Below are 14,553 nucleotides of genomic sequence, written 5' to 3'. Positions count from 1 at the left end.
AAAATGAGAGGAAAGATGATATGACACAGCGCTGGAATAGCTTTCAAATTAATCTCTTATAGACCCTTTAAGGATGTTGGTCTTTATCTGTAGAACAAAGGGGAGATAAAAATTTTCAGTTGTGAGAGAATGTCAGAGTGTTTGGGGCAGTAGAATCAGATATGTGTTTTGAAAAGATCACTCAGCCAGGCTGAAATGTGGAGAACAGATTGGCACCTTCCTAAGGGATTGAGAGTTCACCAGTCAAGGAGGAAATGCAGCGCCGATAGTTTGATCCTCTATAGTGTTTGTGAATTGGACAAAAGTAAATGACTTGAAGTCTTTGGCAGTAAAATTAAAATAACTTGGTGATGAGTAACATAGCAGATAAGGATAAGAAAAGTTCAATAATCCTCAGTAGGTTTATGATTTCGATAGCTGAGTGGATAAATAACATCTGTGACTTCTCTGATAAGAATACAGACTTACTGGAAGAGAATGGAGTTTAGTTTGAACCTGAGGAGTATGCTGTTACTTTTATAGATTTAGGAGAAGATACCAAGCATGAGTTTGTATATATATATATCAGAACTCAGAGAAGTGAGTTGCCTGGGGCTATACAGTCAGAGGTAGCAATTGAAATCACAGACATATATGACACCCAGGGAGAGAATATGAAATAAAAGAGCACTGTAAAGAACAAAACAAATCAAAACCAAATAAGCCAAGCAAAACACTTCCTTTGCAAACAGCAGTGATGAAGTTAGTAATAAAATGGGTTTATCTACATTTGAATAATCTTGTGTTTCCTTCTGAAATATCCAGTTAGACAGTACGTTGTGGAGACATTTGTGATCATCTGGATTCTAGCTCCATTTATATCACAAGCTAGCATTGTGTAAACTAGAAATTATCTAAGGAAATGTTCATCTGAATAGCAATTTATGTGGAGACTTGGTCAGCTTTCTGGGCAACTTGAGCAATGCTGATGGTTCCTAGTTTATATGGGCTGCACCTTTGTCTTAAACACAAATATTTACTTTTACAAATGGTCCTGAAAAATGGATCCTGGTAATAATTCTACAACTTGCGTTCTATCAAAAAAACAAGGTAATCTTTCCACAAATGATGTCATAAAACCCAAGTCATACATATTTTAATGAAAAAGACTCACTTATTCAAACATAACAGAGCCTTAAATTCATATAAATGAAATAACTTTTGAGAAAAATTTATATATAAAACAAAAGAGTGAATAGGGTAGATATGATGACAAAATATGACATAAAGAGACCACCTATACCATACCTGTTTAGACAGCCACGTATCTGCCGTCATCTCATATTTCTGAAACAGAACAATTAAATCCGTGAAGTATCTAAAGACTAGAATGAGCATGCATTGATTTAACTTTTTTTCAACAGTGTTATCCTTCAGGCACTTTTCCCCTCCTTGCAGCTAGTGAAATACCATGAGAGGTCCCATTGTCATTATTGATTTAAGCTGAATGAATAAGTAGAGAACTGAAATGAAATGATATTTTAATTACAACGTCTTTTCTTTGGTGAACTGCTTCAGGATTCTCAGTTGTACTTCACCAGAGATAGAAGATAACTTTCCAGTTCTGTTTGATTACATCATTTAAACTATTTTGAGTCACTAGACACTGTCTCTTTTCACCTCTGGCCATCATCAGGACACAAAATGATTAAGACCTTCCAAAAAAACTGGGCAAACAGCCAGGAATAAAATTTAAGAGTGGACATACTGTCATTTGATCCAGTCTTACCAGAGTCACTCTTTCCCCTTAGGTAAAATAATTAAACATTTGAAATGTCAAAGTTTTATGTATCTTTAGAATAATTTCACACATGATCAGAACAAAATTACATATCAAAAAGCAAAATTAGACTAATCTCAATTTGATATGTGTATACAAGGAAGGCAAATTTCAGTCATGCTGTTTACCTGTAGTAACTTATATCTTATAGTTCTCTGAAAAAATGATTCTATAATAAAAGTATTCAAATGGAGAAAACTAAATCAGAATATATTAGAGATTTTACCTCTCTGCAAAATTATATCATTTCAAATTATAGATAATAATAATTATTTATTTATAGTTTGTTTTTACCAATTTGCCCTTTTAAATCCATATTAATCCAGTAATTATTACATAACTACTAATCATTTCCCCTTTTCAGGGCATTTCTCTTCAAATAGATTTTTTCTTAATTTATATACATATATCAGAAAAAATCTAACTGAATCATTCCTTGATTTCCTGTTCATATTTTGACAGTAATCATCCTTAATATCTATAAAACACAGATACGACATGGGGAGAGGGGAGGAGAGGGTGAGATGTATAGAAAGAGTAACATGGAAACTTACATTACCATATGTAAAATAGATAGCCAACAGGAATTTGCTGTATGGCTCAGGAAACTCAAACAGGGGCTCTGTATCAACCTAGAGGGGTGGGATGGGGAGGAAGATGGGAGGGAGGTTCAAAAGGGAGGGGATATATGTATACCTATGGCTGATTCAGGTTGAGGTTTGACAGAAAACAGCAAAATTCTGTAAAGCAATTATCCTTCAATAAAAATAATGTATCAATGCCACTGCTTATTAGTGTCACAAAGTTTTGTTACAATCCACAAAGGTCCAAAATTTTACATGCAATTATTTGTCTTACTATTTCAACTACAGTAGAAGGTAAAATCTTTTTAACTCCATAATTAAATAGAAATATAATAGAATATCAATAAGGTATCAATTCTAGAACATGATTGGGTTCCTATAGCTTTTCTATTGAAGCATTTTGCCTATATAGATTATCCCTACCTATACAGACAATTGACAGGTTTTCTCTAACTAGAAAATATGCATGAACAATTTGTAAATGTCTTTATAATCAACTGACTAAGAAACCATCCAGAACACTTAAACAAATAAGTAATGAAATTTTGATCAGCCTATAAGCCAGTCATATGGAAGAAGATAATTAAAACAAATTTTCTAATAAACACAAGCTAATGTAAAGAAAATCAGTGAAAGCCAGTAAGTAAATGGCTGATGCTCATCTGTTGTACTGTGTTGCCACATCTATGCTAATCTTTGCAATCACAGATAACTTTTTTCCTCTTTAGTTCTACCTTTACAGTCCATTTAAAAATTATGTTTAAAAATACTTGTATAATTTGCATACAGTAAAATGTATAGATCTTAAGTGTATGTGATGAGTTTTGATAAATGTATTTACCTCCCATCAAGAAATGAGAATTTTACATTTCCAAACACATTCCCTCAAGTCCCTTCACAGAGGTTCCAAAAGACAACTACTCCTACAAACTCTTTTTCCACAGATAGTTTTGCCTGTTTTAGAAACTCAGATAACTGGAATCATGTATTATATATTCTTTTGTGTGGGGTTTCTTTCACATCACACGTGTTTGCGATTCATTCATATTGTTGAGTATATCAGCATTCTGCTTCAAGTTGCAGATTGTAATGTCATTGTATTGATATGCTTTGTTTTGTTCATCAGAAGTTTCTAATTTTGATGATGTAAATGATTACTTTGTCTATTCAACATAGTGAAGTTATATTCCATCTTTTCATCTAGAAGATTGATGGTACTAGCTCTTAGATTTAAGACTTCAATGTGTCTCAAATTAGTTTTAGAATATAGTGTAAGAAATGTCAACCATCCTTGTATTTTCCATCTGATTATTGATAGTTCCAGCAGCATCATTCCCCCCAATTGAATTGTTTTGGCACCTATGTTGAAAATTGATTGATCATATAAACATGGATCTACTTCTGGAAAGACTATTCAGTACAATTGATCTATTTGTGTGTGTGTTCTCTTCCTCCAATACAATCTCAGTTTCTGGCTTTCTGGTTATTCCTGAAACCATGTAGTACAACTCCTCCAATATTTTCTTTCTTTCTTTTTTTACTGGATTGATTTAGCTGGTCAGGTATTTTGCATTTCCAAATGCATTTTAAAACCATCTTTTCTATTTCTACCATAAAAGTCTGCTGAGATTTTAATTGGTATTGTATTGAAACTACAGTTCAGTTTGAGTAGAATTGACATCTACAACATTAAGTCTTTCAATACAGGTATGTGGCTTAGCTTCTATTTATGTAGGTCTTTTCTAATGCCTTGCAGGAATGAGTTAGTTTTCAATATTAGGATTTTGCCTCTCTTTGTTAAATATATTAGTATGCATTCAACGTTTTAAAGATCTTAATAATATTTTTATTTTCCATCATAATATTCAATCAGTTCAGTTCAGTCCTTCAGTCATGTTTGACCCTTTGTGACCCCATGGACTGCAGCACCCTAGGCTTCCCTGTCCAACACCAACTCCAGGAGCTTGCTCAAATTCATGTCTATTGAATCGGTGATGCAATCCAACCATCTCATCCTCTGTCATCCCCTTCTCTTCCTGCCTTCAATCTTTCCCAGCATCAGGGTCTTTTCCAATGAGTCAGTTCTTTGCATCAGGTGTCCAACATATTAGAGTTTCAGCTTCAGCATCAATCCTTCCAATGAATATTCAGGACTGATTTCCTTTAGGATTGACTGGTTTGATTTCCTTGCTGTCCAAGGGACTCTCAAGAGTTTTCTCCAATACCACAATTCAAAAGCATCAATTCTTTGGCGTTCAGCCTTCTTTATGGTCCATCACTCACATCATACCATGTCTACTAGAAAAACCATAGCTTTGACTATAAAGACCTTTGTCAGCAAAGTAATGTCTCTGCTTTTTGACATGATGTCTTGGTTGGTCATAGCTTTTCTTCCAAGGAGTAAGTGTCTTTTAATTTCATGGCTGCAGTCATCATCTGCAGTGATTTTGGAGCCTAAGAAAATAAAGTCTGTCACTGTTTCTATTGTTTCCCCATCTATTTGTCATCTATCTCCATTGTTTCCCCATCATCATATTACCAGTCTTAAAAATATATCTTGTTGCTTCTTAAATCTTTCTTTGAAATGTGTAAACTTACAGACAAGTTTAAAGACCTGTTCAAGAAGCATCTTCCTATCCCTTAGACATATTCTTCATGTATTTATATTTTGCTATATTTGTTTTATTATTATATCTCTCTACTGTTTCTAAACTATTTGAGAGTCTAGTAGAAATCTAATTTTTTTCCAAAATCAATTAGAAATTTAATTTTTTTCTAAACAATTTGACAGCAGTTTTGAAGTATCATATCCATTTACCCTAGAATAATTCAGTGAGCATTTCTTAAGAAAACTGTGGTATCCTATATTATTAATAAAATGTTTTTTACAGTAAAAGAATAATAGTAAGGAAACAGAACAAACAATTGAAGTTGATGCTTTGACTTATAAAAATAAGCTGAGAAATTCTCTTATGAATTGTGACCTATTCTAGTATTTTTGGTAAATTTATTACATTTTGTTTATACAATAATATTATCTACAAATAAAGATAATTTTACTTCTTCCTTACTAATCATCATGATAGATATTCCATGAAAGTTACTCTGACTAGAGTCCCTAATATTTATTTAATGTGTAGAGTTAGACTGTCTATCCTTACTTTATTGATGATCTTAAGGTGAACATGGATAATGTTTCACCACTGAGTATAATATTTGTTGATTATTTTGTGGGTATCCTTCATCAGAATGAGGGTATTACTTTCTATTCCATTTATGTTGAAAGTTATCACGAATGGATGTTTGTTTTGTCAGTTGCTTTTTCTTCATCTAAGATAATTGCTTACTTGTTTTTCTATTTTTTTCTGTTAAAATAGTGAATTACATTGATTTTCAATATAAACTAATCTTAAATTCCAGGCTAAAAACATATTTAGTCAAGATGCATTATTCTTTATATTCCCCAGAATGATATATTAATATGCTAAAAATGTTTTATATACATATCCACAACAGATATCAGTCTGAAATGTTATCTCTTTAAGATCTTTGTCTAGTTTTGGTAACAGGACAATGTTCTCTTATAAAGTTGAGAAATTCTCTTTCTTTCCCACTTTCTAGAAAATGTAGAAAAGGTAAAAAAAAAAATCCATTTTCCCCCAGTTTTAACGAGATATAATTAACATAAAACATTGCGTAAGTTTAAGGTATACAACACAATGATGTGAAATATGTATATATTATGAAATGACCAATAAAAGAAGTTTTGTTAATATCTGTCAACTTACATAGCTAACAGATTTTCTCCTTGTCATGAGAATTTTAAAGATTCTCTCAGAAAATTTCAAATATACAATACAGTATTTAACTATATTCATTAAGATGTACATTACTTCCCCAGAACTAACTGCAGTTTGTACCTTTTAAGCCCTTTCTCCCAATTTCCTTACCCCCATCAGCCGGTAAAGAATCTGTCTACAATGCAGGAGTCCCAGGTTCAATCCTTGGATCAGAAAGATCCCCCTGGAGAAGGGAATGGCAACCCACTCAAGTATTCTTGCCTGGAAAATTCCATGACAGAGGAGCCTGACGATATACGGACCATGGGGTTGCAAAGAGTGGGACATGACTGAGCAAATAAGCACATCCAACTCTAAAAAGCACAAATCTTTCTTTCCATACTTTGTTTGTTTGTTTTAGATTCTATTAATATGTACAATATAAATGAGATTATATAGTATTTGTCTTATTTTATGTAGCATACATGCCCTCAGGGTCCATCTATGTTGTCACAAATATCTTTGTAATGGCTGGATATTATTACTTATATATAAACATTTTATTTATCCAGTCATCCACTGATGAATGGGCTTCCCTGATGACTCAAGTGGTAAAGAACCTGCCTGCAATGCAGGAGACTTGGGTTCGATCTCTGGGTCAGGAAGATCCCCTGGAGGAGGGCACAGCAATCCATTCCAGTATTCCTGCCTGGAAAATCTATGGACAGAGAAACCTGGTGGGCCACAGTTCATGAGGTCACACAGTCGAAAATGACTGAAGCAACTGAGCACACACAGACACTGATGCATACTTGCATTTTTTCCCCCATGTTTTGGTTATTATAAATACTGCTTCAATGAACACGGGGGTGCAAATATCTCTTCAAAATAATTATTTTCTTTCCTTCAGATATATATTTATAAGTTGAATTGTTGGATCACAATTGTTTTCAATTTTTTGAGTATCTGCCTATTGTTTCCCATTATGGCTATACCAACATACATTCCCACCACAAAACACAAGGATTCATTTTTCTCCACCTCCTCACCAACACTTGTTATCTGTTTCCTTTTTGATGACAACTATTCTAACAGGTAAGAGGTGATATCTCATTATGGTTTGCATTTCCCTAATGATTAGAGATACTGGGCACTTGGCTATTTGAATATATCCTTTGGAATCTTTAGGTTGGCTTTTCATTTTGTTGCCTTTTTCTTTGCTGTGCAGATGCTTTCTAATTTGACATTTGTACATTTATTTTGTTGCTGAGCTTTAGATGTCATATCCAAGAATCCAATCCCAAGATCAAAGTCAAGAAAGTTTTCCCCTTTGTTTTCTTCAAGGATTTCTATGGCTTCAGGTCTGTTACTTAAGTCTTTAGGCTTCCCAGGTGGTGCAGTGGTAAAGAATCTGCCTGTCTATTCAGGAGACCCAAGAGAGCCAGGTTCGATCCCTGGGTTGGGAAGAGCCCCCATAATAGGAAATGGCAACCCACTCCAGTATTCTTGCCTGAAAAATTCTATGGACAGAGGAGTCTGGCGGGCTACAGTCCATGGGGTCACAAAGAGTCTGACATGGCTGAGCACACACACACACATATAAGTCTTTAATCCATTTGAATTCAATTCCTGTGAGTGGTGTAATAGGGTCCAATTTCATCTTTCTGCAGTGGTTATACAGTTTTCTCAGCACCATTTCTTGAAGAGACTGTCCTTTTCCCATTGCATGTTTGTGGTTCCTTTATCAAACAGCAGTTGAGTCCATATGTGCCAGTTTATTTCTGGGCTCTCTATTCTGATCCGTGGGTCTATGTGTCTTTTTATGCCACTGTCATACTGTTTTAATTAACATAACTTTTAAGCATAGTTTGAAACCTGGGAGCATGATGACTCCAGTTTTGATTTTCTTTCATGTGATTGCTCTGCTATTCAGGGTCTTTTGTGAGTCCATAGGGATTTTATAATCCCTTTCTTTATTTCTGTTAAAAATGCCATTGGAATCTGATTGAGAGAGCATTTAATCTATAGGTGAACATTTTGACAATATTAATTTTTTTCCAATCTATGAACACAAGATATCTTTCCATTTTTTTTCTCCATTTTTTTCATCAATGCCCTATAGATTTTGGTGCAAATATCTTTCACCTCCTAAGATAAATTCATTCCTAAATATTTTATTTTATGTATTCTATTGTAAATGGAATCATTTTTTAAATTATTTTGATAGTTTGTTATTGTGTAGAAACAGTACTGAATTACATATATTGATTTTGTGTCCTGCAACTTTACTGAATTTATTGATTACATCTAATGATTTTTAATTAAGTTTTCAGTATTTTCTATGTATAAAATCAAATCTGCAAATAGAGGCAAATTTGCTTTTTTCTGTCCAGTTCTGATGCCTTTTATTTCTTTTTCTTATCTGAAAAGCTTCTTGTACTGTGTTAAACAGGAGTGGTGAGAGTGGGCACCCTCATCTTCCTGAGCTTAGAGGAAAAGCTTTTATTTTAGCTTTTCACCACCGAGTCTAAAGTTATCTACGCATTTGTTATATGGACTTCATTATGTTGAGGTATGTTGCCTCTATATCCACTTTGCTGAGAATTTTTTTTCATGAATGGCTGTTGAATTTTATTAAACACATTTCATCTATTGAGATGATTTTTATCTTTCATTCTATTAATGTTGTGTATCACACTTATTAACTTGTATGTGTTGAATCATCTTGCATCTGAGGGAAGAATTTCACTTGATCATGGTGTATAATCCTTTTAATATGCTCCTGAAATGAATTTGCTTGTATTTTTTTGAGAACTTTTACATTTATTTGTTATTTCTTGCAGCATCTTTGTCTAGCTTCAGTATCAGAGAAATGCATGCCACATAAAATGAGTTTGAATGTGTCCCCTCCTTTTTGACATTTGAAAAGTGTTTGAAAGGATTAGTGTTTATTCTTCTTTAAGTACATGGTAATTTTCACTAGTGAAGTCATCAGGTTCTGGGCTTTTCTTTGTTGGGAGGATTTTGATTTCTGATCAATCTCTTTAGCAGTAATTGGTCTTTTCAGCTTTTCTATTTTTTCATGATTCAGTCTTCATAGGTTTAATGTTCTTAGAAATTTATCCATTTCCTCTTGGTTTTCCAATAAATTGGCATGTAATTTTTCATAGCTGTCTTCTATGAACTTCTGTATTTCTGCAATATCTATGTCAATTGTTATGTTCTCTCTTTCATATATGTGTATATATATATATATGTTTTTTTTTTAATTAGTCTTGTCTCTTTTTTTTGTCCAATCTGGCTAAAGGTTTGCAAAAATTGTTTATATTTCAAAGAACCAGGTCTTAGTTTTATTAATTGATTGTATTGTTTTCCATCTCTCCATTTCATTTTTTTTGTGCTATAATCTTAATTTTTCCTTCCTGCTGCTAATTTGGGGCTAAATTTATTCTATTTCTAGTTATTTGAAATAAAAAGTTATGTTGTTTTCTGGACATCTTTCTATTTCCTTGATGTGTGTGTTAATAGCTATATACTTTCTTCTTAGAACACCTTTAAATAATTTCCATAAGTTTTTGTATATTGTGTTTCCATTACTGTTTGAGTCAAGATATTTTTCTATTTCCCCCCTTATTTTTCATTTGATTCACTGGTTGTTCAAGAGTATTTTGTTTACTTTTCACGTATTTATGTTTTCTCCAATTTTCCTCCTGTATTGATTTCTAGCTTCATATCACTGTGATAAGAAAACAAAAAGCATGACTTTAATCTTTAATTTGCTGAGACTTATTTTGTAGCATAACATATAATCTAGCCTATAAAAAGTTCCATGTGTGCCTGAGAAGAATGTGTATTCTGATGCTGTTGCATGGGAGTGTTCCATATGTATCTATTAACTCCACTTGATCTATAGCATTGTTAAAATAAACTATTACCTTTATTCCCTCGATGATACATCCATTGTTGAGATAGGATGGGAATCTAGACAGGTCAGCTGTTATCATCTTGTCCAGGAAGATGAAGCTTGCTATTGGGGTCTATTTGGGGACAAAACCACTTCTGAATCTCTGAGGTGTATGTGTTGTTAGACAGGACTTACTTGATTTTCTGTACAAGCTTCACTGTAGGATGAGCTCTACTATTGCTCCCATCAGACTTCCTAGTGAGCAGGATTGGGAAATATAGTAGACAGGGCTATAAATTAGCTTTCTTATCCATGGAGGACTGGAGAATGGGCTCCAGTGCCTACAGAGCACATTGTAAGGGACTCTAAATCAGGAAAATCTGAACAATGAGTTTCCTGAGAAGACAGAAACAGTGGTTTTGCTGTGTAGGTGGGTATAGAACTGGGTGGATGTACTGTTCAAATGCCACTGTAAGTGAGGATGTAGGATGGGTTATGCAGCATCCTGGGTGCTCTGGTTAGGTTTACTGGTTACCGAACGGTGGGGCTAGCGGTTGTATTTAGCATTGAGTGAGAGTATGAATTAGCTTCCCTACCTGGGTGAGTCCACAAAACAGGACCCAAGATTGGCAAGGCTACTGTTTAAAGACTGAATCAGGCTAAACTGTGCACCAAGCTCCCTGGCAAGACAAGCATTGGCTTTGGATCTACAGAAGGGCAAACCACTGTCTGTGTTTGCTGCTTACTCAGGTGCCACTGGGCAATGTAGGTTTCCTGATCAGACAGTCCTAAGCTGCACTCAGTAGTAGACAGAGCTATGAACTAGCTTCTTTCTACAGGGCTGCAGAGCAGGCTCCAATGTTGACTGTGCTTGCTATTTGGGATCTTGAATCGGATAATACTGCACACCTAGTTCCCTGGCTGGATAGGATCACTGTCTTGGCTGTACAGATGGCAAAGGTGCTACTTTGAATTTCTACTTGAGCACCACTAGGAAAATGAAATGTCTGCCAAGATCTGAGAGATGACTGCTATAAGTTCTACCCTACCGTTTTCTATCACAATATCCAGTGGTCTTAATCCTCCAAATTCCCCTTCCTGATCCTGCTGAGGCAAGACCCAAGTGGGCCTTCCATGAAGAAATCACAATTCTGGGGGAGCTAGATGTCCACCTTGGACTCTCTTTTTTCCACTGGAGAAACTGTAGGCCTAGAGACAGCTGGCAGTGTGGCACACAATACTGGCCTGAGGGGAGGGGGCAGTTATGTGGTCAGAGTGTAGCCACTATTATCTTTTTAATGGGTTTCTTTCAGTCTCTGTGGCCCAGAGGGTGCTTCAGTCTCATCTCCATGTCATAGGATTTTCACACTGGTGTCCTATATATGGATATTGCTTCTGGTCTTCTGAGAGAGACTAAAGTCTGGAATGATCTATGTTGCCACCTTGATGACATATGTGATGTCTTTTATTTCTTAAATCATTAAAGAAATCCATCACTGAAGCCATTGGTTCCTGGAGTTTTTGTTGTGGGAAGATTTCTGATCATGGAATTCAACTTCTCTAATTGACATGAAACTGTTTCAATGTTTTTCCTCTTCATATATGTCATTTTTGATAATTTTTACCTTTTGAATGATATTTTTTCATATCATATCCTCAAGAATTTATGGCATACAACTCATTTATTACATTGAAATATTTATTTGTACTATATGATATCCACTTTCTTTTTTTATTGAGGTTACAGTTGATTTACAAAATTAGTTTTCAAGTACACAATAGTATTATGAAATTTTTATACTCCATTTAAACTTATTATAAATTATTGACTATATTCCTGTACTGTACAATATATCTTTGTGGCTTATTTATTTTATATATAGTAGTTTGCACCTCTCAGTTCTCTGTCTCCACTGGTAACCACCAGTTTGTTCTCTATATCTATGAGTCTATTTCTGTTTTGTTATATTCACTCATTTGTTTTATGTTTTAGAATCCCCATATAAGACATAATACACAGCATTTTTCTCTCTGTGTCTGATTTATTTCCCCAAGTATAATACCCTTCTGGTCCATCCACATTATTGCAAATGGTATCATTTCGTTTTTTTATGACTGAGCAGAATTCCATTGTGTGTATATACACTGATTAAGCAACTTAGGTTTTTTTCCTATCTTGTCTATTGTAAATAATGTTATTATGAAGAATGGAATGCATGTATATTTTCAAATTAGCATTTTGGGTTTTGATTTTACATATACATATAGATACATATACACACAAGAGTATATTGTTGGGTCATATCATAGTTTTGTTTTTAGTTTTCTGAGGAACCTCATACTGTTTTCCAAGTGACTACACCAATTTACACTCTCACCAACAGTGTACAAGTGTTTGCTTTTCACCACATCCTCCTGAACATTTTTTTTTCTAATAGCTATTCTGATAGGTGTGAGATGATATCTCATTTTGGTTTTGATTGGCATATCTCTGATAATTAGCAATGTTGAACACATTTTCATGTGTCTGTTGGCCATCTGGAGGTCTTCTTTTGGAAATTGTCTATTGGGGCCTTCTCCCTAATTTTTAATCAGGCTTTTTTTTTTTAATATATTAACTTTTATGAGCTGTTTGTATATTTTGGATATTAACCCCTTGTGAGTCATAGCATTTGCAAATACTTTCTCCCATGTACCAGATGATCTTTTTATTTTGTCAATGGTTTCTTTTGCTGTGCAAAAGATTTTAGGTTGAATTAGATCTCATTTTTAAAATTTTGTTTTTATTTCTTTCTCCTTAGGAGACATTAAAAAAAAATATTGGTACAATTTATGCCAAAGAGTGTTCTGCCTATGTTTTCTTCTAGGAGTTTTAGGGTTTCAGGCCTTATATTTAGGTCTTTAATCCATTTTGAGTTTATTTTTGTATACTGTGTGATGAAATGTTCTAATCTCACTCTTTTATATGTTGCTTTCCCCACCACCACTTGCTGAAGAGATTGTCTTTTCTCCATTATATATTCTTGCCTCTTTTGCTGTGGATTAATTGACCTTAAGTGTGTGGGTTTCTTTCCAGCCTATCTATTCTATTCCACTGATCATGTCTGGTGTGTGCTAATACCATTCTGGTTTGATTGCTGTAGCTTTGTAGTATCATCTGAAGTCAAGGAAGTGTGATGCCACCAGCTCTGTTCTTCTTTCTCAAGATTATTTTGGCTGTCTGGAGGCCTTAATGTCTTTTCATACAAATTTGAAAGTTATTAGTTCTAATTCTGTGAAAAATGCCCTCAATATATCCACAGGGACTCTTTCACCTTGAAACTGGCATTTTGTGAGGTGTTTCTTTTTTCATCACTACACATAAGGATTCATCAGGTTTTTCATCTTTTAAAAAGAATTTTTGCTTTCACCAATTTTCTCTATAGATTGTTTTGTGTTTAATTAATTTGTGATTTTATTTTTATATTTTATTCTTTCTAATTGCTTTGAACTAAATTTATACTTCTTTCTCTAGCTTCATAACTTAGAGCTGTATCATTGATTGAATACCTTCTTCCTTTTCTAATATAAGCATTTAAAGATACAAACTCCATTTTAATATATATCATTTTCTTCATCCACATAACAAGAGTTTGACAAGTTACGTTTTCATTGTGCTTGAATTCTAAATTTTTTTTGTGATTTGTCCTTTAACTTAAGAGTTATTAGGAGCATTTTTTAAATTTTCAAATATTTTCCAAATATTCTTTAGTTGCAGGCATGCTAAGTTGCTTCAGTCATATCTGACTCTGCTTGATCCTGTGGACTGTAGCCTTCCAGGCTCCTTCGTTCATGGGATTCTTCAGGCAAGAATACTGGAGTGGGTTGCCATACTCTTCTCCAGTGTTACCAATTTCTAATTTAATTCTCTTGTAGTCCAACAATATACTCTGCTTGATTTCAGCTTCTGCATTTTGAGACTTGTGAATATTTCCTTTGTACTCAAAAGGACTATTGATTATATAGTCATTGAATGAAATTTTCCTAAATATCAATTTAACTTGTTAGTATTATCTGAATCCTTTATTATATTTATGGACTTTTTGATTACTCATTTCTTCAAATACACTGAAAATGATATTTAAGTCCCTAAGTATATTTCTTTCTAGTTCTTCTTTAGCTTTGTCAGCTTTGTATTATAAATTTTGCTTATGTATTTAGAATTCTTATTATTAGATATACAGGTACTTAGAATTGTTATATCTTCCTAATCAATTGACACTGTATCATTATTAAATTATTCTATTAATATTAAAACTTTCATTTCTCTAATACTTTTTTGAAAAGCTCAAAACTAGAATGTATTTTATTTTACTCCCACATTTATCATATTTGGCACTTCTACTTCCCTAATTTTGATCTGAGTTTTCATCTGATATCATGTGTTTTAGCCTAAATAACTCTATTTCCTGCAGATCTACTTTTGAT

General features: G+C 33.8%; 1 protein-coding gene across 2 annotated transcripts in view; it reads right to left on the bottom strand.

The window, feature by feature from the left end:
* The window catches only part of DPP10 (dipeptidyl peptidase like 10), a 747,248-nt gene that overhangs the window by 92,997 nt on the left and 639,698 nt on the right, over window positions 1–14,553 (bottom strand). For both annotated transcript variants that reach the window (XM_081579273.1, XM_081579274.1), the window contains one exon: window positions 1,288–1,326. In XM_081579273.1, coding sequence (XP_081435399.1) covers window positions 1,288–1,326 — 39 coding nt within the window. The remainder of the gene's footprint in view (window positions 1–1,287; window positions 1,327–14,553) is intronic.

The sequence above is a fragment of the Giraffa tippelskirchi genome, chromosome 3, assembly GCF_054371585.1.
Source record: "Giraffa tippelskirchi isolate mGirTip1 chromosome 3, T2T-mGirTip1v1.2.pri, whole genome shotgun sequence".
In the NCBI taxonomy this organism is placed as follows: Eukaryota; Metazoa; Chordata; class Mammalia; order Artiodactyla; family Giraffidae; genus Giraffa; species Giraffa tippelskirchi.
Note: the sequence above shows the minus strand (reverse complement) of the source record. Positions and strands in the feature narration are given on the sequence as shown.